Genomic DNA, 27120 nt, shown 5'->3' with positions numbered 1-27120 from the left:
TTCATACGTCGGGGACTTGGTGATGATTGCAACCTCTGGCTCCCCTGTGGGCTGTGAGGGCCCTCCCCTATCTGGGTGCTCTGCTTTTGTCTTCTATCTCCTTGTTTCTACAGGGACAACTGCTGCTGGCTCTGACTGCCCTGCAGTTCAGCTGGAACCTGGAGAGTTGTAACATCTGTGGGTTCTGCTGCTGCACTATTAGACTCTCTCTCTTCAAGGCAGGGGGAGGGCTTCTCACCGGCTGGGAAAGTGTATTTCTTCAACATCTGGCCCATCTTGCGCATCTCTGTCACCAGACCTCCCACCTAATCTGGGTAGTTCACATCTGGGGTGGGATGTGGGGTAGGGTCAGGCTCTGGGGCAGCAGCAGCCCTAGACTCTGGTGGCATGTTAGGTTCTGGGGTAGATGTCAGGGTAGTTATCCAGGTTAGTCTCCCTCTCTCTCTAAATGCTAAAAAGAACAGGCCTATCAGCAACACCAGCCACTGTCTGTCATCATTAATATTTAGAGTGGATCTGATCCTTTCCAAAACTGGTGGGGCAGACCTGAAAAGATGGTTAAAGGGTTGGGAGAAGATTTCCCCCGATGTCATTTCCTTACAGAAGGTGCCATTATTAAAGTAACCCCAAAAACATACAGTTAGTGTGTGATAGCTGTGCAACCATGCACCTGCTTTTCCAGAGGAAGTTAAAAATCCATCAATTTCTCACCTTATTCAGCCATAAGAAAAACCAGATAATAGCCACAGTAGCCTTGGTTATAGGACCCATGTTTAGATAAGGGCCTACAAATGGGAGAAATTCAGCCACGATCACGTGCCACCCAAACCAGGGTACGCTGGATCACATGGTGTCGCCTAGCAAGGTTTCTATAGTCACACACAAAAAAATCAGATCATTCAAGAACTGTTATTCCCTTTTTGTTTAAGTGCCCTCGAGCTGCACGTTGGGCACCACAATCTGTCTTGGTTTGAAAAGACAGGTGCCTGCTAATGGAGGCAGGAGCCTCCCCTGAAATGGAGAATGCAAACCTTCCCCACCTCTCCGAATTGCTATGAAAATTAAACTATACCTCTTGTGTGAATATTAAGAAAAGCTTTAGTGATGTATAGTTATGTTATTGTAGTTTAGATGTCCTCTCTTCTCCCCATAGTTCCCTTCCCCCCTGTATTGTTACATTCAGACAGCCAGGGTTGTCTGGCACAGGTGAAAAGAGGCTGCACCTGTGCCCCTTGTATGGGGCAGTTGGGAATGGAAAAGCTTGGTGCGTAGGGGGTGTGGCATGGCAACACCTGGCCTCCAATCAAGTTAAAGGAAGCAGTCTCCACTGAAAAATGGCAAAGAAGAGCTGACTGACAGATTTCGGGAGGGGCCAGGGCTGGCTGATGCAACGCCCAGGGATATAAAGGACTGAGCATCCATATGGAAGATGTGCTGGCCACGTGGTGTGCATGATGGGCAGTTCCCAGTGCTGCAGCTTTTTCCTTATGTAGTCCTTTGCTGTATTTTTGTTAAGGTTTAATCAACCTTTTTAAGTTTTCAAAGTGAGCAGTTGTCTCTCACAGATTTATTAAGAACTGATTTATCCCCTTTCCTGTGCTCCACTGCCTGCCCCCGGCACCAGCAGGGAGGGGGCCATGGTACCAGACCAGGACCTGCTCCTTGGGCTCAGATTGTCCCTGTCCAGGCAGCCGGGTCTCCCCTGGGGATTGGATCTGCCACAGGCCCTGCTGGGGCAGAGCCAGGCAGTATGTGCAGTGTCACCCCAGGACAACTGCAGCATCCGTGTGCCTGAGTGCACCACTGCAATATCCTCACACACACATTCACCCACACCCTTTTCTTGCCCTGCAGGACAGCTGCCCACCTTACCCAGCCCAATGCCTGCAGGACAGAGGTCTCCTGTGCCTCTGGGCAAGGTACCAGCTGCAGTTTGGGATGGCTGGGATGGCCTGCAGGCTATCAGTGCCCCGAGTGCACAGAGATGGGGGTTTTGGGCTTGGTGCTCCTGTAGATCCCTAAGGCTCAGTCTAGAGCAGGAACAAATTTTCCATGAGGAAAAGGGACACAACTGCTTGCTGGGCCAGATGTCCCTAAATAGCACCTCAGGAAAATAACAGGAGGAAGTGGAAAAGCCTCTTTCCCCCAAAAGCGTTTGAATATTCTGCTTGGTAGAATGGTGTTGAACTACATTCCCCATTCCTCCTGGGGAGGCTGACAGCTCATCCAGCTCTTGCATCTCCAAAACCAGCTTCCCTCCCACAGTCCCTGGTTAAAGCCCTCCCAACTCCAGAAATTTTGCCTTAGGGGACCTGGCACACCAGACCACCCTCATCACGATTTTGGTTACTAGTGCTTGTTCCTTAGGGTAAGGACTATTTGAGGACCTCACTTTCTCCGTCACTGCAGGGTTCTCTCAGCCTCTGCACCAGCTACAGGAAGCATCACAATGCCTTCAAAAGCTGGGACCCTGGCTAAAGGTGGACAAAGGAGTGCCCAGGGTCAGTGAGGCTGGAGGTGTTTTTCTGCCAAAGGCAAAAATGATGGCCAAGCCAGTCTGGCAGCATCAGAATTTATCTTGCATCTGCCAAGTCCACGTTGTGGATAATGTCCAGGTTTTTTGTGTAATTGCTGGGAATTTTGGAGAAAGAAAGTACAAGAAAAATTCAGCTGCAGATCAAGGAAAAAAGAACAACAGCTTAGTCTGAGTGAGTTCCAAAGTTCCAAAAGTACTCTAATCCTTTCAGTTTTGCAATTGCATCATGATGCAACTGGTTGGGACTGAGAGTGGGCAACTTGGAGAGAGAGAAGAGGCAGCCTGGGGATGAAGAAGTCAGACTGAGATACACATGACCCCTGGTGGTTTTCTGTGTCTGGCTGCAGGTACCTGAAACTTTTCTCTTAAGGGAAATTTAAAGGCTTCTGAAAGGTCAGCTGTGCTTGCTGGTGAAGCACTTCTTTCAGAAGATTATCAGGAAAAAGCAAAAACTTCTCTCTGACTAGAAGGAAAAACATAATCAAAAAACTGGGGTAAGAATTAAAAATATTTACCAGAATAGACTGAAGTATCACACTGAGCAAGCTGTTGTGAAAACAGAAAAAGAGAACAAAGAACCACAAGGTAACCAAAAAGAAAGCTGCAAATCTGCAAACAAAAAGAAACCAAACTCAACCATCCAGATCCTGAGCATGGAAACAACCTGAGAGGCTCAGCAAAAAGCAGCAGAGCAGCGGCACAGTGAGGACTACAATGAGATTAAAATCCCCTGCACACAGCTGAATATAAATATAGCATTTGCAACAATTTCGGTATTGCCAATAAAGACAGGAAATGTCATTGCAGAAGTCATGGAGTAACCACAGCATCAAATGACAAGAGAGACAAGAGCCATGGGGCTCATCAGCACAGCCCAGAGACATGCCAGACACTCATTGTCAGTCTGGTGACACCAGAGTCAGGGCAAGCAGAGGCTGGGATGACACCAGGCAGGACCTTGCCAGGGAAGGCTGGGCAGTCCAAAGCAAAAGCAGCAAATCCCTTCTCTCTGTGCTCAAGCCAATCATCCCTGCAGACAGTTTTCCCCAGTGTGGCTCTGGACATAAGGCCAGGAGATGCTGTGGGAATCAGTGAAGGGCTGGGGTGCCCTTCTCTGGCAGAAGCTTTTGGGCACACTCTCTTCAGGACTGGATCACAGGCGGTCCTTATGTTGCATGTCTGACTGCTGATTTGTGCACACACCAAGGCCATGTCAATGAGCTCACAGACAGGAGTGATGCCAGCCAGGCAATGGAGCAAAATACATGGAAAAAAAACCATGAAATGTTGTGGTAACAGAGGAGAGGAATTCACCAGTCCCGCCTGCAGTCAGCAAAGAGCTCACCAGAGAGCAGGGACAAGTGCCACCTTCAGCAGCACGAGGCTGAGGCTGGGCAAAGGCAGGCCACATTCTGGACTGCACCACATCTACTCTTTCCTCCCCAAAGAGGAACTGCAGGAGGGATTTACTGCAGGAGGGCTGGGCCACACCCTGCCTGGAGCCCAGGCACAGCCACAGCCCCACACCTGGTGTCTTGGTTTGGAAAGACAGGTGCCTGCAAAGGAAGGCAGGAGCCTCCCCTGAAATGGAGAAAAATTACACCCACCCCCCACTTCAAATTGGTATAAATTTTAAATTTAGGGGCTCTCAGGCAATAAAAATTATGGGAGCAGGCAATAATAGTTCTTTAATAGGGAAACAAAGAGAAAATAAACAATGGAGTAAACTAAAACAATACTGACAGAGTCAGAACACAACCTGACACCTTGTGGGTCAGGGTGTTGGTGGAAGTCCACTTGGAAATTTGGCTGCAGTCTTTCTGGAGTGTCAGGTGTGGTTCTGTTGGAGCAGAGAGGCCTGTAGAAAAGGCTGTATTCGTCCTCTGAATATCCAATGGAAGAAGAGGCAGCTGCTCTTTCTCTGAGAAATCCAGTGGAAAGTCATGCTGGTATTCCAGAGTCTCCAGATTATATCTGGGTAGCAATTCTTGGCTCCTCCCTCTGGGCAGAGCATCTCCCAATGGGATGCTGTAGTTCTTCTCAGGCATGCAGTGACATTCAATAGCCTGTTATCAGCAGATGTCCCCTCCCAGGGAGGAGTGACTGTGATCACTCAGAGAGAGAGACAGAAGGAAAACTGTCCCCTTGACCAAAGACAGCTGCCATACAGATGGCAATAGAATACATCTTGCCTTGCAATCTGGAGCACTGGGTTAAACACAGGAGGGAATGAGCAGCCAAAGTCACCTGAAGCTCTCCTCTGATTTCCCAACACACAGTGCAGTGGTTTGTCACCCTCCAACAGACAAAGCCACTCCTCTCTTCACTCAGCTGAGGCCTTTGCCTGCCCATGTCCACCAGAAAGCTTTGCAGTGACAGCAGCCCACGGGGTGTAAATAACTCAATGGTTCTGCACTGCCCCTCTCCCTTTAAGGTGTTGCAGCACCAGCGGCGGCTCTGAGCATCCCAGCTGACATGAGGAGTCTGCAGCCAATTCTCTTCTTGCAACTGAAGAGCAACAGCCTTGAAGTTACTGAACAAGTCTCAGCTGCCTTACCTACTTATATAGGACTTTTTAAGACAGCAAATATCATGTATAAAGTTGCAATCACTTTTTCTTCTGTTCTAAAAGATAAAGTGTTGGTGGGGTGTGTTGTGCCGCTGGCAGCTGAACCCTGGCCTTTGCCACTATGGAATCATTGCAAAGCACAACGTTCAGCAAGGTCTGTGAGGGGAGTGCCAGTCACTGCAGCAGCCAGGGTGGCTGGGACATCTGCCCCAGGGCTCCTCTCATCCCCTGCCGTGCTCCTCTCCCCCACAGTTCACAGTGTGCCTGTGGTGCAAGGGGCAGACCATTCACCAGCACGTCTTGTCGGTGGAGAGACCCGGCAGCCTGCAGGGCTGGAACTGGGGCTACTGCGGCCACTGCGCCTTTTACCATGCCCTGTACCCCCGTGCCTGGCTGGTCTACGAGCTGCCGGGGCAGCAGGTGGTGCTCACCTGCCGGCAGGTCTCGCCCGTCATCCCCCATGACTATAAGGTAAGGCGGGGACGGCATCGCCGAGGGCAGAGCTGCTTGTGAGCGCCTTTGCCAGCATTTCCCCGCTCCCGAGGGCAGAGCTGCTTGTGAGCGCCTTTGCCAGCATTTCCCCGCTCCCGAGGGCAGAGCTGCTTGTGAGCGCCTTTGCCAGCATTTCCCCGCTCCCGAGGGCAGAGCTGCTTGTGAGCCCCTTTCCCAGCATTTCCCGGCTCCCGAGGGCAGAGCTGCTCGCTCGCCGCTTTCCCAGCGTGTCCCCACGGCCGCACTCAGCAGCGCTCCGGGCGGGGAAAGCCCCGCAGCCGTGCGGGAGCTCGGCATTGCAGCAAGGGATGGCTCAGCGCTGCCCGTGCCGGCTGCCAGCCCCAGGCGAGGGTGGCAGCTGTGCTGCTGACACGTCTGACCTTCCTCTTACCCCGGCGTTGCAGCAGCACGTGAGCCGGTATCAGCCTGCCGAGCAGATGAGTGATGAGACACCCGGCTGAGCCCTACAGGGCGCTTTCCATCCCTCTGCTGCCTGGCCAGGTGCTTGCCAGCCCAGGGCTGCTTCTCTTTGGAATTTTCTCTTGCCTTCCTCCCAAATCCCTCTGCTCCTGCTGCTGCTCCTCAGCTTGGAAAGAGACTGCAAGACCAACGTAGCAGATGCTGAGATGGCTAGAGCCCCATGGAGTGTGGAGGCTTAGAGATAAGGGAATCCTAAATCATAGTAGCTAAGCCTGAAGTCTTCACTGAGGTCCTCCAGGCCTAGCTTATATCTCTGTGACCCCATAGGCCGTTCTCCCTAACCCTTACAAGTGGTCAGTTCCTGAGCCCCCCTAACCCTATATAAGAGGCTAATGTAGCCCATTCTGGTAGAAGAGCTGCCGACAGAACCCTTCGTGAACCCTGCAAATAAAACCATCGTGGAATCACTGGGGCTGCCTTCTCTCTCTCCCCGTCTGCTTTTGTGGAAGCCACTGCTGGCCGAGCTCCTTAGCAAGCTAAGAGCTGAGACTAGAAAAGAGCTGAAAATGACTAAGAGCTGATAATCACTGAGCTTGCTAAGGTAGCCAAGGCTGTAGGGCACTTAGGGCTCAGACACGCGGCATCCAGAAGGCTGAGCTGCCTGGCCCGAGACTGCTTGCCCGAGGCGCCTTGTTCCTGCACTGTCCTCGCTATCCAGCTAGAAGCAGCCCAGTGACATTTCACAGAACAAGTTATTATTGCCGGTGCTCTTGGGGCAGCTGCATCCTGCGTGGTGTCCCCATCGGGGGGGAAATGATGCTGGGGCAGCTGCCTGGGGAGCAGCAGCCCTGCAGGCAGCATTCTGTGTCTGTGCCAGGACTCCAGCTTGCCAGTGGGAGTGTTCATCTGGGAGGTGGAGAACGAGAGGGATGAGGACGTGGAGGTGTCCATCATGTTCAGCCTGCAGAACGGCCCGGGAGCGAAGGAGGCTGGCAGCGGCGGGCACTGGAACGAGCCCTTCACCTTCCAGCAGGACGGCCAGCGGGTTGCTGGGGTCCTGCTGCACCACTGCCCACCCGTGAACCCCTTCACCCTGGCCATCTCTGCCCGGGAGAAGGGAAAGGGCTGGCCCTACTGCCGTGGCTCCTGCTGGGGAGGCTGTGCAGCCCTGCTGCATGGTGGGGTGCTGCCTGCAGGCAGCTGGCAGAGGATGGGGGTGCAAGGGCTTGGGGTTGGCACCGTTCCTCAGCACTTGCCTGACGCCAGGAGTGGGGACATGACTTCCCTGAGGGCACCCTCTTTGGGGATGGTGTCAGGAGAGCAGCTGAGGCAAGGAGTTGAGAGTTGCTGGGCAGCACATGAGAAGTGAGTGTCATGTCCTGCTGGTGGTATTGGGGAGGGGAGAGCATGAATCTTCTCCTCCAAAGGAGCAGCCCCTGATGATGCTCTTGCCTTGTTCAGGCTGGCACGGGAGTCACCCATGTGACGGCATTCTATCCCACGGGATTGGGTCGAGAGGTGTGGCAGGACCTCCTGCAGGATGGCAGGCTGGATTCACCCCCTGGTGAGTGCCTCCATCCACCCTGGGGCGGCTGCAGAGGGAGCAGGACAGGTGGGTGGCCATGCTGCTTCTGAGCACCCAAGCCACAGCAGAGCTCTTTTCTCCAGCCTCCTTGGCTGTTCAGAATCTCCCCAGGATGCTGTGGCTTGTTCCCAAATTTAGGCTGTATCCAAACTTCTTATTGCTTGTCTATTGGAAAATTACCACAATGTAACATTGTACTTGCAGTGGTTCTTGGAAAGTTTTTCATTCCGCTTTGGGGCTGTTCTTGACAGTGATGGCATGACACACTATGAGGAGAGGGAGAGGAAGATCGAAGCGTGGCAGAATCCCATCCTGGAGAACAGGTAGGGCCGATGAGAGCACCTTCCCAGTGGCCTCCTGGGCTTGGCTGCCACAGGAGCATCACGCCCTCGGCCTCCGAGGCTGAGCTTCCCTCTTTCCCGCAGCCAGCTGCCTTCCTGGTACAAGTCAGCCCTGTTCAACGAGCTCTACTTCCTGACGGATGGAGGGACCATCTGGATGGAGGTGCCCCCTGATTGCTGTGCCCAGGACCTGCAGGGGCCGGCGGGGGCGGGGCTCTCCCACCTCCTCCCTGTCCTGCGGGAGTACGGAAGGTTTGCTTATTTGGAAGGTAACTCACAAGGATGTGGGGCATTCTCCAGCCTCAAGCCCTCCCATTACTGTAGCCATGGTGTGTTTTGAACCTGCCTTGGGGATGTTTTCCACACTCCAGTGTGCGTAGGGAGCAGTTCTGTTCCCAGGAAAAGCCCTTGCAGCCCTGAAGGATAGGGCACGGAGTGTTCCCCACATGCCTGGTGCTCGGTGTAGAGAATGAAACTCTCTTTGAACGGGAGCCCCTGCCTGGGCTGGGAAAGATGCCCCTGTGTCCTGTGCAGGGTAGAGCTTTGCCCCTTCTCCCCTCCCCATGGCAGTCTCCTTTCCCTCACCACCTGCCCTGTCCTGCCAGGCCAGGAGTACCGGATGTACAACACCTACGATGTCCATTTCTACGCCTCCTTTGCCCTCATCATGCTGTGGCCCAAGCTGCAGATCAGCCTGCAGCATGGCATTGGTGAGTGTCCCCAGAGCCCTGCCTTGGTGCCTGCTCAGGCCTTCACCTCAGGGAGAGACAGAGCCTTTGGGACAGCTGCTGCTGCTGCTGCTGCAGAGATGTGTGCCTTGGGGCCAGCATCCCCCTCCAGCCGCTCTGCTGTGCCCAGCACTTGCAGCCCTGCAATGTCGCTGCCCCAGCAGCTCTGTGCCCAGCCCTGGGGGTGCCTTCTTGCTGTGCTGGGTGTGCCCAGCTGGCTCTGCCAGCCCTGGGGGAGCCCCTGGTCTTCCCAGCTCTGTCCTTGTCCCTTGCATAGCAGACATGGAGCTGTTTGCAGAATGCCAGTGGGAGATGGGCCACGGGCCATGCCTCCAGCCTGAGCAGGGTCCTGCTGGCCTGCAGCAGCTGGGGTCCCAAGGAGCTCCATGTGATGGCTGGGCTGACAAAGAGGAGCCCAAGCCATGGAGGGTCACAGCAGGGTCACACAATGGCCTTCAGGGACAGTGGCAAGAGAGGCCAGTACTGAGGAAAGGGAAGAGGGGCACTGATCTGTGAAAGAGAGGAGACAGTGTGTGCTTGCAGAAAAGCTTTATTGGGAGAATAAAGGTGATGAAGGTGCTGAAGCAGGTGCTGGAGGAGGCGCTAAAGGAGGTTCTAAGGGAGATGCTAAAGGAGGTGTTAAGGAGGTGCTGAAGCAGGTGCTGAAGTAGGAGGATGGGCTACAGCCTGGCACTGCCTCTTCTCTGGGAGCTCCAGTGCTGCCAGCCTTCAATCCATGAGCTCTTGCTTGCGCCAGAATTTGTTGGAGCCAACCCTGAGGGGACACAGAGAGAGGAAATGTAAGGGTGGGACATGGGAGTGGCCCAATGCCCACCCAGCAGTCCTGTATCCTTCCAAAACATTTGCACCTTGTCAGGACGCCCAGGGAAGCTGTGCACAAGCACCCTGTCCTCCCTGACTTTCACACTGGCAGCAGCTCTGCAAAGTGCTGAGCACCACAGGCTGGGAGCACCAGCCTTCATCCCCACCCTCGGGCCATTCAGGATTCCTTCTTAGGCCTTTGGCTTTGGAAATGCCTCTCAGGAGGTGAAGCTTCCCTTGAGCTTGTCACACACACTTTGCACACCAAGTCCTTCGGGTATCTTATCAAGGAAACCAATACTTCAAAATGCTTGGGGAATTACTTGCCTGAACCACAGTCCAAGTGCAACAATGTTATCATTACTGGAACTGTGAAAAATTCCTGTAATTATCATCTCAGCTACATCCAGGATGGAGACTGACTGATGACTAAGGTCAATCATCCCATGACTTTACCACAGCGTTCCTAAGAGAGGCCCATCAGTGCCAGCCTGGATCTATAATTAAATCTCTGCTGGAATTGTGGTAAACCCTCCCTAATCACCTTACAAATGTTAAATTAGCCAATGGTTAAGTGCTGCATCCTTTAGACAGAAACCATTGAGCAGGTCTGAGACTGAAAGCGGAATCAGTCTCGGCTCAGATCCATCAGTAGTTTAGAAAGCAGTGGGTACCCCCCTGAACTTTGTGATTCATCTGAAGGGTCTCTCTTCTCCTTTTCCATCTCCAGCCTCCATGTAAATCATTCTAGATTGATTTTAACCCATTTTTTCCTTCCTGTGTTTTATCCCTGCACAAAGCAACCAAGTGAACCTTGCCATGGAGCTTTGCTAAGTCCTGTGTTTGCAAACAGATATTAAACTTCCTTTTTCCAACACCTGTGAGAAGGAATCCTAAGTGACCTAAACCACTCATTTGTGACAGCCCCAAGCCCTCAGGAGTGCACAGGGGACAGAGAGCTCACAAGGTGGCTTTCCAGTCGTCTCCACGGTTCCCTGCGTGTGATCTCAGCAGCCACATGGTCTTCAAAACCTCCTTTCCATACTCATCCACAAAGCACTGGCCCGTGAAAACAGTGATGGTATCTGTGGGGACAGGACAGGAGGTGGAGGGAAGCGTGGCCAAGGTGGCAGGTCAGTGGCTACCCCAGCACAGGGGACAGTAGACCCCTGCTGTCCCCGGCCTCTGGAAACAGCAGGGATGGGGAAAGCAGCAGGAGGGCTCAGAGGGCTGGGGTGTCACACAGACATGGGCAGGCAGTGCAGGCTTCAGCCCCTGCTGCCTCTCCTGCAGCCTGGCACTGGGAGCTGACAGCAACCGAGGAGCTCCAGGGACAGGGATGGGGGAGCTGCAGGGGGAGGAGAGGGAGAGCAGTGGGGACAGTGCAGGAGAAGGCAGGGAATCAGCAAGGACACTGCAGGGAGGGCAGAAGGGACACAACAAGGATGCTAATTTTAAGTACCTGAAAAGGTCCAATGAACTGTGAAACCAAAGGTGGGCTGGCTCAGATATGGGAGCTGCTGGGATCCCAGCAGTGGTGATTCCTTGATCTTTAATGGGGAAGCTGACACGGCTGTGAGGTACTTGCCAGCGAAGTCACCATTTCCATCTACTTCATAAATGGTCATGTTGGAGCCCAGGTCATTCTCCCATTGCCCAGTCAGCTTACACTGGAGAGGAAAGAAGTCAGCACTTGTGGCACAGCACAGCCTGCAGCCACAGCCCCCTTCCCATCCCACCCTGTGCATCCCAGCCCTGATGGTACCTGCTCTGTACCCTGGAGGCCGTGAGCCCCCAGGGCCAGGAAGAGCGCGAGGAGCAAGGGAGTTGCTTGCACCATCTCTGCAGCAGGCAGACAGCTGATGAACCTGGGGATGTGCTCCTTGCAGGCCACTGCTGAGGCTCCTGCTCCCTCTCCTTTTTATTGCTGCCAGATGGGTGCGTGGCAGCTCTGGCCAGGATGTTGTGCAATCTGGGTGTTCCCAAATTTATCAGCTATCAGAGGGGCTGGTGACAGCTGATATTCCCAGAATGCCTTTGTTCCAAGATAAATGCAGGTGGACAGTCCAGGTGAGATGCTGCAGTAATGTGGTGCCACAGTACCCCTCCAGTGTCACATTCATAGTTTCTGAAAAGTCCCTTTTTCAAGGATATTTCTCCTGGGAAGTTGAGAAGGCTCAGAGAAAAATGAACCTAATAATTATCTCATTTGCTCTTCCTGTGTTTTGCTCCTTTGGAATGTGGTTGGGGATTGTTTATCAACAGGTGATCGTTACATTGGGTTTCTGGTGTCAGTAGTTTTGACTAATTGGTCAACCAGTGGCAAGGTGTGACGAGACTCTGGAAAGAGTCACGAGTTTTCAGTATTATCTCTTCAGCATTCTCTAAGGATTCTTTCTGTATGCTTTAGTAGAGTTTAGTGTAGTCTTTCATATAACATAGTATCATAAAATAATAAATTAATAATATATTATCATAAAATAATAAATTAGCCGTCTGAGAACACGGAGTCAGATTCATCATTCCTTCCTGTCACAATGGTCACCGCTAATACAATAAGTGATGACCCCAGACGTTGGCTGCAGCCTGGAGCTGAAGAACCAAGACCCTGAAATGGGGTGGATTTCCCAGCCGGGGGTGAACACGCGAGGATCTGTTGAATCCTCTCGGGAAGTGTCTGGAGACCCTTTGTGGAGCCGCAGGACAGCCTCTAGGACCCCGTTAATCCTGAGCAGCCTGCTGACACTGGACAGTCTTGCAAGGTACGGTTAGCTTTTCTGTGGGAATCCTTAAAATCTGAAAGCTTTGGGAAAGCTGCAAAAGGCTGGCCTCAAAGCCAGCAGAACTGTGATTAGAGCTAAGCAGTAGGCATAAGATAAGTCAGCAGAAACATTGTGTAAGAAGTAGAAAAGTAGGACAAATAGAACAATGGTCTGTGTATTAACGCTTGTCTAGAATAACTGCCTAAGCTGCAGAAAAGTATATCTAGCATGATATTAGGAAGTTCTAAGCTTAATAATGGAGCTCTGTGCATTGTGTTGTAAGGCTTACAAGCAAGTATTGTACTTGAAGCAAGGATTGTTTTAACAAGAGGTATGTGTGCTTATAGTGATTGGATGGAACTACTGTCAATGTGCTTTTGCTTTCTGTGATTGGTCAGAAAACTTTTCAAGTAAGTTGTAACATGAAGTTCTTGGTCTGCTGCCTGGGATGTGAGCTGATGGCAGCTTCCCATTCTAATAACCGTGTAATGAGACTGATGCTGAAAACCAAAACAGCTCAAGACTTGTTCCTAGCAGTCCCATCCCATTTGTGATTTGTACATAGCCCGCGGCCGGCGATAAATGGTGCCCCTCTGTGAGGGAGATTGTTAGACTAGAAGAATAAAAAAGAAAGCAGTGGACAGTGCCATTGCTGGAGGCCCAGGCTGTTGGTAGGAGGAATGGATCATCCCCTTCATCATCTGTAGCTGATATCCCTGTAAGTAATAAGTAGCAGCTTCAGGTGCTCCTGGGCAATGAGGTGGGAAATCATCTGTCTAAATCAGAATGGGACCTTTTTTACCTTTTTTGAGACAATTTTACAGGATAAAGAAGGCTCTGACATCTCAAAACAGGAACTGAAATACTTATTAATCTGGATAAAAGTGAATACTCAAAATATAGACTTGAAATCTGCTTTTACCTTTGATTTTCCAGATAACCTGGAAAATTGATCATCTAGTCTCTCTCAAAAAGGAAGAGACTTTTGTCAAACTAATGCCTGTCTCCAGAGCTTTAATGGAGAGTTTTAAACAGAGTGATTGTAATAGAGACTTTCTTGATTACCAGAACAGAACATGTGGTTGTGAGACTTTAAATCTAAATGGTGCTGGGCCTTCGTCTTCTTCTGGGGGGATCTTGGGTTTTGTTTGGGGTTCCTTCCCTTCTGGCACCTCCAGAGTTTCTCCAGGCAGTGTGGACAGCACCTCAATCCCTGGGAAGGGGGAATCAGGTCAGCATCGAGCTTTGGTCGTGTCCTCTGTTTCTTCTGAGATTCCCTGCGTCATTGATGCTGCAGCCGGGCGTCCTCCCATTCTTCCGTGGAATCACCCAGCCCCGGATTTCCCAGGTAAGCGTTTGGGATTTTCGTTCTGTCCCGAGAATCTGGGGGGTCAGGGGTTGTGTTCTGGGGAGCCTGGGATTTGAGCAGATGTGAGAGATGAGAGCTTGGGGAGGCTGTGCAAAACAAGGGCTGCCCTTTCTGTGCCCTGTTCCTCTTCCAAACAAGATGCGGCTGGATCTGTTCTGAAGTTGTGCAGGGGTGTTCTGCTTTGGGGGATTCTGGATCCACTCTGCCTGGCTGAGGGGCTGTGGGGGGCCACCCTGCCACGGTTTTCCCTTCCCAGGAAGTCACCCCCTTGGATGGGGCTCAGGCAGGCCATTTGCTTTGTAGCTCTGAGAATTCTTTTTGTATAGATTCCACCGCCAAGCCTCTTCCAGGGATTTACTGCTTTTGGTTCACCAGCCTCCAGTTACAGATGGTGGAGGGGCTTTGGATTGGGGTCTGCCTGCAGAGGAGCGGGAAGGGGGGAGGACAGAGGCAGCGGGCGGCAGCCAGGAGATGAGTGGGGCCAGGGTGGCTCTGCCCAGAGAGATACATGGGGTGGAGGCGGGAGAGCTCAGGAAAGTTTCTGTGGAGACACAGATCATTTAGGAGCCTTGTAAGCCTGTCTCATTTGCTCCTGGGAGGGAAAAACGGCATGTTGAAATCACAGCTTGGAGCTGAGAGTTTTCCAGCTGTATCCCCGTGGGCAGGGATAAGGCGTGGAACCTGTAACAGTCCATTGGAAAGTGTCCCAAATACAAATTTGGGATCTGCAGCTCCAGATCAGCCCGATTTGTATGATTCTAATAAAACCCAATTGAGACGTGATTTGTCAGGCTCTGGCTTTCTTCCTGTAACCAATACAACACATCCCTCAGCCACTAACTCCAGTGGAGGAGGGGGGGTTTGGTTCTTAGGGATGTGGAGCTCTCCTCCTCAGCCCTCTCTGGCAGGGCTCCCAGGAAACTTTGTTGCTGCCACCACACTTCTGCCAAGGAGAACCTGGAACTTCTTGGCAGGGTTCCTGGCACGCCTGGTGACTGTGACAACAATACCTGTTCTTCTGTATCAGACACAGGAGTGATGAGAGGGAAAAGCAAAAGACAATCTAAATCAGAGGTCCTGAAGGAAAGACAGCAAGAGTGCGTCCTTTTGTTGTTCAGAAGCCTCTCACCGTCTGCGGGAGAGACGCCCTGTCCCAAGGGGAGCAGAACTGGAAGTGGGCCTGTGATGGAAACCACACTGAAACCTGCCACATGAAAGCTGAACTGGAAAACTGATTATTCTATATTAATTGATCATTGGCCTTTAACAGAGAAAAAATTAAATATCCTTAAAAGATTGGTAAAGGAACAAATACAGCAAGATCACATCACCCCCACGAATTGTCCTTGGAGTTCTCCAGTATTCGTCATCCATAAGTGTAGCTGACACTGAGATGGTGTTCCAGATTGCAAGGCAAGATGTATTCTATTGCCATCTGTATGGCAGTGTCTGCTGTCAAGTGGGCAATTCTCCTTATCTCTCTTCCTGAGTGATCATAATCAACAGGGGGACATCTGCTGATAAGGGGCTATTGAATGTCACCACATGACTGATAGGAACTATAGCATCCCATTGTGAGATGCTCTGCCCAGAGGGAGGAGCCAAGCATTCCTACCCAGATATAACCTGGAAGATTCTGACACACCAACACGGCTCTTCTCCACTGGACTCCCCAGAAGAACAGCAGCTGCTTCTACTTCCACGGATCTGCGGAGGAAGAATACACCCCTTTCCTACAGGACTCCCCTGCTCCAACAGAACCACGCCTGACACTCCAGGAGGACTGCAGCTCCTTTTCCAACTGGACTGCTACCAACACCCTGACCCACAGGGTGTCAGGTTGAGCTCTGACTCTGACAGTGTTGTTCTACTGTATTGCATCGTTTTATACTTTTATTTTTTTCCCCTTCCCTATTAAAGAACTGTTATTTCCTTTTCCCATATTTTTGCCTGAGAGCCCCTTTTTTAAAATTCATAGCAATTTGGAGGGGTGGGGAAGGTTTGCATTCTCCATTTTAGGGGACGGTCCTGTCTCCTTTAGCAGGTATCTGTCGTTCCAAACCAAGACACTTTTAACTGCTGATTGAGGACTCTTTTGAGGGTTTGATATGTCCTTTCTACGATGGATTGTTCTGTGGGATTTGCAGGCATGCCTTTCTTGTGTTCTATTCCCCACTCAATGAAGAACTCTTCTAACTTATGAGAGGTATAGGCACATCTATTATCTGGTTTGACCTCCTCAGGGACTCCTAGGGTAGCGAAGGCAAGGAGGAAATATTTTATGTGTGCTGTGTAGTTTCTCCTGGATGTGATGATGCAAATACTGCCCCAGAAAACATGTTGACCGATACGTGCACATATTTTGATCTCCCAAAAGGTGGGAAGTGAGTCACTGTCTCTGGGCCTCTTGTTGGTAGAGTGACCCTGAGAAAAGTTAGAAAGTCCCTTTTCCCAGCCCGGTGCTCGAAGATGGAGTCAGAGCTATGCAGATCTCGGTCTCAAGGTTGTTTATTGTTCCTTATTTATAAAATTTTTTCTCCTGTCCAGCTGAGGTCCATTCAGCTAGACAGTCCATGGCACTCTGCCTGCCCCCGGCGTGCTGTTATGTCTTTATACTAAAAACTACATATACAATATTTACAATTACTTTCCAATACCTATCACCCTTTTTAGACAGTGAGCTTCTACTCTAAACCAATCCAAAAGTGCCAACATCACAGCAGAAGACAGAGGCCAAGAAGAAGAAGGAGAAAGGCAGGACACGCCCAGATCTCTCCATCTTGCCCTCTGAACCTCCATTCTAGAAATCCCAAAATCTACTTTTTCACCCCGGGATAAATTCAACATCATTCTACTTAATTTGCTGTGGCTTGCACATCTTCATCTAAGATTAGTAACCTGCTCCATGGGTCATAATCAAAACCACAGGCATCTTGGGCTCTGTGCCTGGGTCTCTGAGACACCTGGCAGGGGTCTTGGCTGCTCAGGACAGCCAGAGGGATGTCCTGGGTTCTGACAAGTCACATCTGTCTGCCACAGCTGGCAGCTGTTCAAACCTCGGGGATTGACTCCGGTCCCCATAGATGGTATCTGGTAGTTTGGACAGTTCAGGCATGTGGCGACAAGAGCTTTTGCTTGGTCTTCTGAGAGCTTGAACCCTCTGATAAGGGCAGGCACATTTTGAAATGAAAAAATGCATGTGACAACTTTGCCTGGGCCAAGATGTTAGGGACATTAGCAGTTTCTATTGCCATGGCCAATGCCTTTGCTTTCCTGTTCCCGTCTGTGATAATACCTGGGAGGCCAGTGTGTGACCTCACATGCATTATACGGTAAGGTTGCTTTCTGTGGGAGATGGATCGTGTTAATGTAGAAATCAATTGTATAACTTTGGATTGGAAACCTCTTTGAGAAGAGCACCTTCTGCTCTCAGAGCTATACCAGCAACATAAGCTGAATCTGTGGCCAGATGAAAGGGCTCGTCTTTGAATTTCTCAAAGGCTCTGACAACAGCTGCTAGTTCTGCAATCTGTGGAGATCCCTCCACTATTTGGATGCTAGGTGTGGGAACTCGGCGCACCTCTCCTGAGGGCCAGAGCTACCGAGAGAACCCTTGGGGAGCTCGGGAGCCTTGGGATGTTGCTAAAAGTACCTGGTGGCTCAACTTTGACCCTTTGAGAGATGTACCACCTATATGTGGGGATATAAGAATCACTGGTGTGTAAAAGATATAGAAATAGAACATTTATAGGTCAAAGTACAGTTTTTAAGATTTTGGTACAAGGGGGTTGGAAAAACAAGATGGAGGGAGTTGGGGCCTGCCACATGGTTCTTCCTCCTTCTTCTTGTCTTCCATTTTCTGTGTGACGTAGGTATTTTTGATAGGTTTATAGTAAAGGTACACTTAGTAATAAAAATGATAAGTATTGGAGACAAAAGATAAATATAGTTTACGTAGACTTTGTTATAAAAAGATGCGACCGCCCTGTGGGCAGTCAGAGTGCCTTTGGCTGCCTTGCTAGTCGGACCCCGGCTGGGCAGAAAGAAAATTTTTGTAGATAAGAAATAATAAACAACCTTGAAGACCGAACCTGAGAGTCCAGCCTTGTCTTTTGGAGCCCGGGAAGCAAGCCCATCTCACCCTTGTCTGGGCAGAGACAAATAACAGCGAGCCCGGACAGCTAGGTTCCCATTTTTGGGTCTTAGGTTCTTTCCATGTCATTACTGACTTGTGGGATGAAATTTGAAACTTGACCTGTGTAGCTACCTAGGGCAAACTGGAGATTTTCATTGGTCTGGAGCAAATGCTGCAGATCCCCAGAGGTCAGTGGCAAGTATATGCATGTGAACTCACACCCTGCAAGAGAGCAGAGGCAAGTTCTAGCTTTTTTTATCAGATGTGCCATGATTTCTTGGAAGGTAGTAACTGTCTGTGTAGGTTGGTTGCTGCTAAAGATCCATTCCAGTACTAGTAAAGGGTCTCAAAGCTGAATGTCCCTTTGGAAAATCAGTCCAGAGAGTCGAGGTGTTTTTGCAGAATGACCAACTGGAAAGGCAGCTGGGCTCAGAGCGATGGGCTTTGCATGAAGACAGGGCTTCTCTTGGACCTTGGTCATGGCATCTCGGGCTTCTGTTCTGAGAGTGCATGGAGAGTCCACGTCTTCCTTGCCACAAAGAAGGTTGAACAGGGGAGCAAGGTCTTCAGTTGTAAGTCCTAGCAGGACATGTACCCAGCTGATGGATGCGCACAGACTGTGTAAGTCTCTCAGGGTTTTTGGGTGGTCTTGGATGGCGAGCTGCTGGGGTACGATGGTCCTTTCCCGGATCTGGACTCCAAGGTAAGTCCATGGTTGGTGTACTGTATTTTGTCCTCAAATCTGGCCTTTCTATGGTTTTGATGGTCTTTTGAACTGTTTTGTTCAAGTAAGGTTTTTCTGATGCACAGAGCAGGATATCATCCTTATAGTGGTGGATGATTGCATTTGGGAATAGGTGCCAAACGGGAGACAGGATGTGAGCAACACACCACGGGCATATTGTGGGACTGTTCTCTGGTCCTTGGGAAAGAAAACGCCAATGATCTCTTTTGAGTGGAGCCTCTCTTTTAAGAGAGGGAACAAAGAAAGCAAACTGTGGAGCATCCTGGGGGTGCAGTTGAATGCTGAAGAAACAGTCTTTAATACTGAGGTGCGTAGGGAAGTGGGGTGTCACCGTACAGGACCTTGGAGGTTCTGTTCAGGGGACTCTGAGGGTGGGCGTGTGGCTGCAAAGCCTGGGGATGGGGGCAAGGGAGAAGTGGGGTAGAGGAGGCGGTGGGATTGGCATGGGGTGCCCCTGCAACGGCGGGCAGTACGGGGTGCACGGTGCACTTTACTGGAGCTGGAGCAGGCTGGCAGGGATGGGGGTGGTTGTGACAGGGGTGGGGGCAGTGACAGCAGGGCTGGTGGGTGTCATGGACCCGATAGAAACCGGCGCAGTTACGCTGGGAGAGAGCGCTGGGGAAGCGTGCTCACAGGATACCGCGGGTTGAACAACCGGTGGAACGGACTTCGTGCTTGCCGTGTCCGAGAGGGGGGACGGGGAATAGGCGGACCAACTATCCCCACAGGGTGCAGAGAAAAATCTTGATTCGTTTGGAGAGTCTATATCCTGGTCCCACCTGTATCCCAAAAGGAGTCTAAAGTAATAGTGTGTGTGTGTGTAAGTATCTGAAAAGTGAGAAAGAATCCAGTTTATAAATTTTTTCAAGTGGTTTTTGAGAGGTTGCCTTTAGAGGAAGAAATGTTGTTAGGAGATGGGAGCTCTAGGATTAGTAAATGTAAGTCTCTTGTTCTGCAATCAATTTAATATACTGGTTTTTGACCCCATATTTCCCAATTCCCTGCCTGCAGAAAAAAGATAAAAAAGAAAAAAAAACCAAAAAAAGGACTCAAGGTAAATGCGCGCAATAAAGGCTGGTTTAAAACTTATATTTCTTCAGCCAGATGTGGGTCAAAGGCCTCCTGGTGGGGTGGTCTGCCTTGTCAGTCTACTCGAACACTCATCCAGATGTCAGCTGTGAGGGCCGACTGATGGCCCTTCAGAGAAGTTCTTTTATAACAGAGGACTTTCCTTCACAGGGTATTGGTGAAGCAAGGCAGAGACTTTTCACAATTAATTCTGCTCTTCTGAAGTGCCAGAGTTCCAGCATCCAACGGGGAATGTCAACCTAAAGCGTGCCTCACCTGGGTTTAAGGGTGTCCCTGGCTGGCAGTTGCAGGTCTGGATAGTGCAGTCCTGTTCACACAGCCTGCCTGGGCTCCCAGGCAGCTCCCAGCCCACAGGCAACCTTAGCAAGCTCAGCTCTTTAGTGAGATCAGCTCTTTAGAAATTATCAGCTCATTTGTGATTTCAGCTCTTTAGCATGCTAAGTACCTCAGGTGGACGCAGGAAGAGAGAGGAGAAAGCTGTATGAGTTTCCATAGGGATGTCTTTATTGAAGTCTCCGGTAAAGATTCTCAGGGAGAGTTCTTCTGTCGAACTGGACAAAAGTAGCTCTTTATATTGCGTACAGGAGTTTTAGAAATTGCCCAGCGGTGGAAGTCGACGGGAAAATGACCTTTAGTTTGAGAGAGAGATAAGCAAGGGTCTGAAAGCAGAAGAGGAGCTTCTTAGGTCCACTCATCGTGACTAGGCTTTTCTGTCTTAGGCTTCTGAATGCCAGAGAGGCATTGCAGGCCCTGTGCTGATATCCTGGTCTGTTGAAGCTTCCGGATAGTGGATGGTTGGAAGCAGGGGGGAACACGTATGAGAAGAAGGGGGGAAGCCGGTAACTGGTGAAATGCGTGGAAAAGAATGGCTGAAATGCAGTGGGCAGGATGCATAAAAGACAAAAGCAGAGTCCCCTGGCTTGGTGGGAGGCATGAGATTAAGGGATTTTTAAAAGCTCAAAAGCACTTGATAGTGACCACGTTGAGAATCCTGATGTTAAAGTGATAGCGAAAATCGGCATTTAGCAGAAAATGGTGCTTGGAGGCGGCAGGGGACCATGGGTAGCGGGAGGGCTGTCGGCAGTGTCTCTCACTGAATGTGAAGAGTTTCCAGACCAGGGGCGTGGTGCTGAGGTTGTTCGCGGCACTGTTGGCAGTCAGAGACCGGCCGGAGCACGAGGTCCACTGCAGCTCCTCTGTGGGAGCCGGCCGTGGGATTGGGACGCTGCATGGGGGATGGTGCCTGGAGGCAGCAGGAGTGCTGCCGGCAGCGGCTTTGGCAGAGTGTGCAGGATTTCCAGGCTGGGCACCTGCATGGGCGGTAGTGAGCCAAGAGCATCTGGCGCGGTGGCTTTCAGCAGTTCTGACCCAGCTGAGGGTGACCACGGCCATCAGATGCACTGGAGCCCAGGGCTGCCGGTACCAAAGGCTGCGCTCATGGACCAAAGGAGTTTGAAGGCACGGGACCACCGGCACCGAGGGCCTTTGAACTCGGCACTGAGAGGATGGGGGCGTTAGAGCTCGGAGCTGCAGGTCTGTCAGTGCAGGCTGCTGGCGATGGGACACCCTCTAAGGTGCAGTCAGAGTAGTGAGCAGGCTCAGTTGTGTGCAAATCACAGCAGTCGCCAGCCTGGCAGCACTGCCACGGGACCTTTAACCCATCCCCAAGCAGCAGGTCTCGCTGAATCCTGAAGCTGAGCGAGAGGCAGGACATGTGACAAATCGTTGTAATCGAGGCACCACAGCTGGTGGCGGCTCAGGACTGCTGGGGTGGGGGGAGGCAGCTGCGCCCCGCGGGGCTGGCCAGGGCATCCAGCTGCAGAAACTCCCCTGCGATATACATCAGTGTAGAGCCGCGCAGTCACGGGAACAACGTGTGAGGGGCTTAGCAGCTGCTTCCACTGGGATTCCGAGAACATGATTTGCTTTTACTTTCCAAGAGGAAGGCAAAGCTTCTTCTTTCTTTTTCTCCCTTTCTCCTTCTTCCTTCCTCTCTCCTTTTAACTAATGACAGAGACAAGTTCTGTCAAGAGAACTAGTAGTCATCTCAAAGCAGAGGTGTAAAAGGGGTAGAGAATACCATGACCTATTTATTTACTCTTTGAGCAGCGCATTTTGTAGGGATTTCTTGTTCGCTGTCACATATTTAGATGCTTTACATCACTTGTCAGTTTTGTGTGCAGATCCAGTTGTAATTGATCTTGTTGGATGGGTTGGGATGCATCTGCTGACATGCCACAATCATTAGTGCGTTTGGGATGACTTCATTTGTGAACTTGCAAGGCTTCCAAGGAAAGCAGTTTCCGGGTGCCTAATAGAGACTTTGCACAGGAATGCTGTAGGCAGCGTGACATCTTAGTAGTATCAGAGCCAAACTGATTCTCTCTGTGAGGGCGGTTTGATGCCCTGCCTAATTCTGATAAATAGTTTGGGCAGTTAAAAGACCAGCTTGATGGGAATGTTTTGTGTTGTGTTTCTAAGTGCTGCTCATTAGATCAGAAATGCTCTTAAAATCTTACCTGGCAAGGGAGGAGAGATAGCTTCGTGTTTGAGTGGCTGGAAGAAGGAGACTTAGGTTTAGTTTTTTGTTAGCCTCTCCCGAGAGGATGCAACGAGTCTACTTGGCCTCGGAAGAGTGGAGGTACAAGGTAAGACATGTTGATGTGTGCCGTGAAAACATTGAAAGCTTGAGGGTTTAGCACCTCTTCATTTCAAAGCCTTCACTCGCTGCTAGGAAGTGCCTCTGTATTTTCATTGAACAAGAAAAAGTGCTCCGTTTTGTGCCCTCCCGGCGTTGTAAGGTGAGAGATGGGGATGAGAGTCCAACAGAGTCTTTCTTTACCCTTTCCTTTAAAACAACACTGTCTGATCCCACCCCAAAGGCACAGAGGGTGAAATACTACCTAGAAGTGGCAGGGTGGTAACAAACAGTAAACATCCTACTAGTCTCTTCCCAAAAGAGCTCTAGGGAGGGCTTTACACGTACGTGCCAGTGTGTATCTATGGGTACATGTGTACCAAAGTGTGAGAATCTGCACATGCAATACCTGTGTGTGCTGGTATGCACAGCTCTGAGTACACACACAAGTACCAAAGTGTATGCATGTTGTGTGCATTATTATGTGCATGTGTGTTAAGTTTTCGTCTCAAGTATAACTATTAGTAGACAGCCCTGTATTTGTGAGCGTGCAAAGGCTCTGCAAGTGTAAACATAGCTCTGTGTAAGATATATGTGTTGAGAACATTACCCATATTAGTGTACACAGATTTACATGCTTGTGTTAATGTACACAAGTTCTACGTACAAGCAAGTCTTGTGTTTGTGAGCATGTGTGTGCTGGTAGAGACTGTACCTAGGTGAGTGTCTCTGTGGCACTCGTGTGCTGGTGTGTGCAAGCAGAGCGTGCACAGCTCCGTGCGTGTGTACAAGTGTGTGCTGCTAACAGGTACCTCTCTATGCCAAGGCTCTATACGTGTATACAAATACCTGTGTGTGTCTACTAGCCCTGCACATACCCTTACATGGTGACATAGGCTGAGCACGCCCAGAAACACGGCTCTGGGTGCACAGCTCCGTGCGTTCGGCTGCTGTCTCACCTGAGAAACCAGATGTGTGTGTTTGTGTGTGTCAGTGTGTATGTATCACCACTGAGCTCTGCTGAACAGAGGAGCCCCCAACTCCCTGTGTACAATACGTAGAGTTCAAGTTAGTTTATGACAGAGATACATAGCAACCCATTCAAACTGTTGCTAATTACATTCTTACATTGTGCCTTAATTTTCTTGTGGACTTGTGCTTTGGTTTGGAAAGACAGGTGCCTGCTAAAGGAGACAGGAGCCTCCCCTGTAATGGAGAATGCAAACCTTCCCCACCCCTCCAAATTGCTATGAATTTTGAAAAAGGGTCTCTCAGGCAAAAATATGGGAGCAGGAAATAACAGTTCTTTAATAGGGAAGGGGAAAAAAAATAAAAGGATAAAATGATGCAATACAGTAGAACAACACTGTCAGAGTCAGAGCTCAACCTGACACCCTGTGGGTCAGGGTGTTGGTAGCAGTCCAGTTGGAAAAGGAGCTGCAGTCCTCCTGGAGTGTCAGGCGTGGTTCTGTTGGAGCAGGGGAGTCCTGTAGGAAAGGGGTGTATTCTTCCTCCGCAGATCCGTGGAAGTAGAAGCAGCTGCTGTTCCTCTGGGGAGTGCAGTTGAGAAGAGCCGCGTTGGTGTGTCAGAATCTTCCAGGTTATGTTTGGGTAGGAAAGCTTGGCTCCTCCCTCTAGGTGGAGCATCTCACAATGGGATGTTATAGTTCTTATCAGTCATGTGGTGACATTCAATAGCTTCTTATCAGCAGATGCTCTCTGCTGAGGGACCTTGATTATGATCACTCAGGAAGAGAGATAAGGAGAATTGCCTACTTGACACCAGACAACTGCTAAACAGATGGCAATAGAATACATCTTGCCTTGCAATCTGGAACATTATCCACCTCTTATTCTATTTCTATCGGCATCACAAAGAAACTTTACACACAGTTCTCACTTAAGACTAGGTTTCCCTGTTGTACACAACAGCTTTCTCTAGCTCTCTGCATTACTCACCAAGTGTAACCAGGTCTTTGAGCAAAAACTCTTCCACGGATGGGTTTGTCTTTGCCTGAGGTGGGAGTAATCTAAACAGTCTTTCCTAAAATACTTTTCATGCGTACAAGAGGGACTTTATCTCTATCTACAGTGTGCAGGGGTTCAGACTGGGCAGGACCAGCTCCATTGATGGACCCTCTAGTGTTGTCCATCCAGGTGGCCTTTGCTAAGTTCATTTCCCAATTTCTAAAAGTCCCCCCTCCAAGTGCCTTCAGGGTAGTCTGGAGTAGTCCATTGCACCGTTCAACTTTCCTGGCAGCTGGTACATGATAGGGGATATGGTATATCCATTCAATAGCATGTTCCCTGGCCCAGGTGTTGATAAGGCCATTCTTGAAATGGGTCCCATTGTCTGACTCAATTCTCTCAGGGGTTCCATGTCTCCACAGGACTTGCTTTTCAAGGCTCAGGATGGTGTTCCAGGTGGTGGCATGAGGCACAGGGTAGGTCTCCAACCATCCCGTCGTGGCTTCCACCATGGTCAGCACGTAGCGCTTGCCTTGGCGTGTCTGGGGCAGTGCGATGTAGTCGATCTGCCAGGCCTCCCCATACCTGTACTTTGACCACCGCCCACCGTACCACAGGGGCTTCACTTGCTTGGCCTGCTTGATGGCAGCACCTGTCTCACAGTCATGGATAACCTGAGAAATACTGTCTTTGGTTAAATCCACCCCTTGGTCTCGTGCCCACTTATAGGTGGCATCTCTGCCTTGATGACTTGAGGCATCATGGGCCCATCAAGCTAGACACAATTCTTCCTTATGTTGCCAATCTAAGTCTATCTTTGACACCTCTATTTTTGCTGCCTGATCTACCTGTTTGTTGTTTCGGTGTTCTTCATTAACTTGACTTTTGGGGACATGGGCATCTACGTGGCGCACTTTCACGGGTAGCTTTTCTAACTGAGTGGCAATGTCTTTCCATTCATCAGCAGCCCAGATTGGTTTTCTCCTACGCTGCCAGTTGGCCTTTTTCCACCTTTCCAGCCAGCCCCACAGAGCATTGGCTGCCATCCAGAAATCAGTATAAAGGTAGAGCTTTGGCCATTTCTATATCTCAGCAATGTCCAGGGCCAGCTAAACAGCTTTGAGTTCAGCAAGTTGACTTGATCTGTTTTCTCTTTCAGTAGCTTGAGCAACTTGCGTGGGGCTCCATACGGCTGCTTTCCACTTCCGGTTCATCCCTACGATGCGACAGGAACCATCAGTGAAAAGAGCGTAGCGTGTTTCCTCTGCTGGGAGATGGTTGTACGGTGGAGCTTCTTTGGCACGTGTCAATTGCTCTTGTTCCTCTTCATCAGCAAGACTAAAGTCTTCACCTTCCGCTCAGTTTGTAATTATCTCTAATATCTCAGGGCGACTCAGGTTTCCAATACGGGCATGCTGTGTGATCAGAGCAATCCATTTACTCCATGTAGCGTCAGGGGCATGGTGGGTGGTGGGAACCTTTCCTTTGAACATCCACCCCAGTACCAGTAGTCGGGGTGCCAGGAGGAGTTGTGTTTCCGTGACAATCACCTCTGAGGCGGCTTGAACTCCTTCGTAGGCAGCCAAGATTTCCTTTTCGGTGGGAGTGTAGTTGGTTTCGGACCCTCTGTAGCTTCGACTCTAAAATCCCAGTGGTCGGCCTCGGGTCTCCCCCGGCACCTTTTTGCCAAAGGCACTAGGACAAGCCATGGTTCTCGCCTGCAGAGTAGAGCACGTTCTTCACCTCTGGTCTCGTCCTGACTGGGCCAAGGGCTACTGCATGAGCAATTTCCTGCTTGATCTGGGCAAAAGCTTGTTGTTGCTCAGGGCTCCAGTGGAACTCATTCTTCTTGCGGCTGACCGGGCAAAGGGGGCTCACAATCTGACTATACTTGGGAATGTGCATCCTTTAAAAGCCTATGGCACCCAGGAAAGCTTGTGTTTCTTTCTTGCTAATTGGTGGAGAGATCGCGGTGATCTTGTTGATGACCTCAGTGGGAATCTGACGTCGTCCATCTTGCCACTTTACTCCCAGGAACTGGATCTCTTGGGCAGGTTCCTTGACTTTGCTCTTCTTGATGGCACAACCGGCTTCTAGCAGAATCTGGATGATTTTCTTTCCTTTCTGAAATACTTCTAATGCCGTGTTCCCCCACACAATGACGTCATCAATGTATTGCAGATGTTCTGGAGCCTCACCCTTTTCCAGAGCAGTCTGGATCAGTCCATGGCAAAGGGTGTGGCTGTGCTTCCACCCCTGGGGCAGTCGGTTCCAGGTGTACTGCACGCCCCTCCAGGTGAACGCAAACTGAGGCCTGCATTCTGCTGACAGAGGAATGGAGAAAAACACGTTAGCAATGTCAACAGTGGCGTACCATTTTGCTGCCTTGGACTCCAGCTCGTATTGGAGTTCCAGCATGTCCGGCACAGCGGCGCTCAGTGGTGGAGTCACTTCATTCAAGCCACGATAGTCCACAGTCAATCTCCATTCTTTTTCAGACTTGTGCACAGGCCAGATGGGACTTTTGAAGGGTGAGTGGGTCTTGCTGACCACCCCTTTGCTCTCCAGTTTACGGATCATTTTGTGGATGGGAATCACGGCATCTCGATCTGATACTGCCGGCTGTGCACCGCCGAGGTGGCAATTGGCACTTGTTGCTCTTCCACATTCAGGAGACCTACTGCAGATGGGTTTTCTGACAGTCCAGGCAAGGTGTTCAACTGCTTAATGTTTTCTGCCTCCACAGCAGCTATGCCAAAAGCCCATCTGAGTCCTTTTGGGTCTTTGTAATAGCCATTCCGGAGAAAGTCTATGCCTAGAATACATGGGGCCTCTGGGCCAGTCACAATAGGATGTTTCTTTCAGTCTTTCTTAGTCAGGCTCATCTCGGCTTCTAAAAGGGTCAATTGCTGTGATCCCCC

General features: G+C 50.5%; 1 protein-coding gene across 1 annotated transcript; it reads right to left on the bottom strand.

The window, feature by feature from the left end:
• Positions 1-9310: 9310 nt before the first annotated feature.
• LOC311165556 (avidin-like) lies at positions 9311-11349 on the bottom strand. Its single transcript, XM_084225632.1, has 4 exons — positions 11259-11349; positions 10956-11163; positions 10458-10578; positions 9311-9446 (listed from the first exon to the last, which is right to left on the bottom strand). The coding sequence occupies exons 1-4, from the start codon at positions 11331-11333 to the stop codon at positions 9401-9403; spliced, it is 450 nt and encodes a 149-aa protein (XP_084081758.1). The 5' UTR covers positions 11334-11349; the 3' UTR covers positions 9311-9400.
• Between the last annotated feature and the right edge of the window lie 15771 nt (positions 11350-27120).

This window comes from Fringilla coelebs, assembly GCF_963513975.1.
Source record: "Fringilla coelebs genome assembly, chromosome: Z".
Lineage (NCBI taxonomy): Eukaryota > Metazoa > Chordata > Aves > Passeriformes > Fringillidae > Fringilla > Fringilla coelebs.
The sequence above is the reverse complement of the archived record's forward strand: the minus strand, read 5'-3'. Positions and strand labels throughout refer to the sequence as shown.

What these genes read in the sequence shown, in the direction of transcription:
- LOC311165556 (XM_084225632.1), bottom strand. Translation starts at nt 11,333, where the DNA reads ATGGTGCAAGCAACTCCCTTGCTCCTCGCGCTCTTCCTGGCCCTGGGG. An exon ending in GCCTCCAGGGTACAGAGCAG is followed by an intron (nt 11,164 to 11,258) that starts GTACCATCAGGG and finishes TTTCCTCTCCAG; the next exon opens with TGTAAGCTGACTGGGCAATG. An exon ending in AGTTCATTGGACCTTTTCAG is followed by an intron (nt 10,579 to 10,955) that starts GTACTTAAAATT and finishes CTGTCCCCACAG; the next exon opens with ATACCATCACTGTTTTCACG.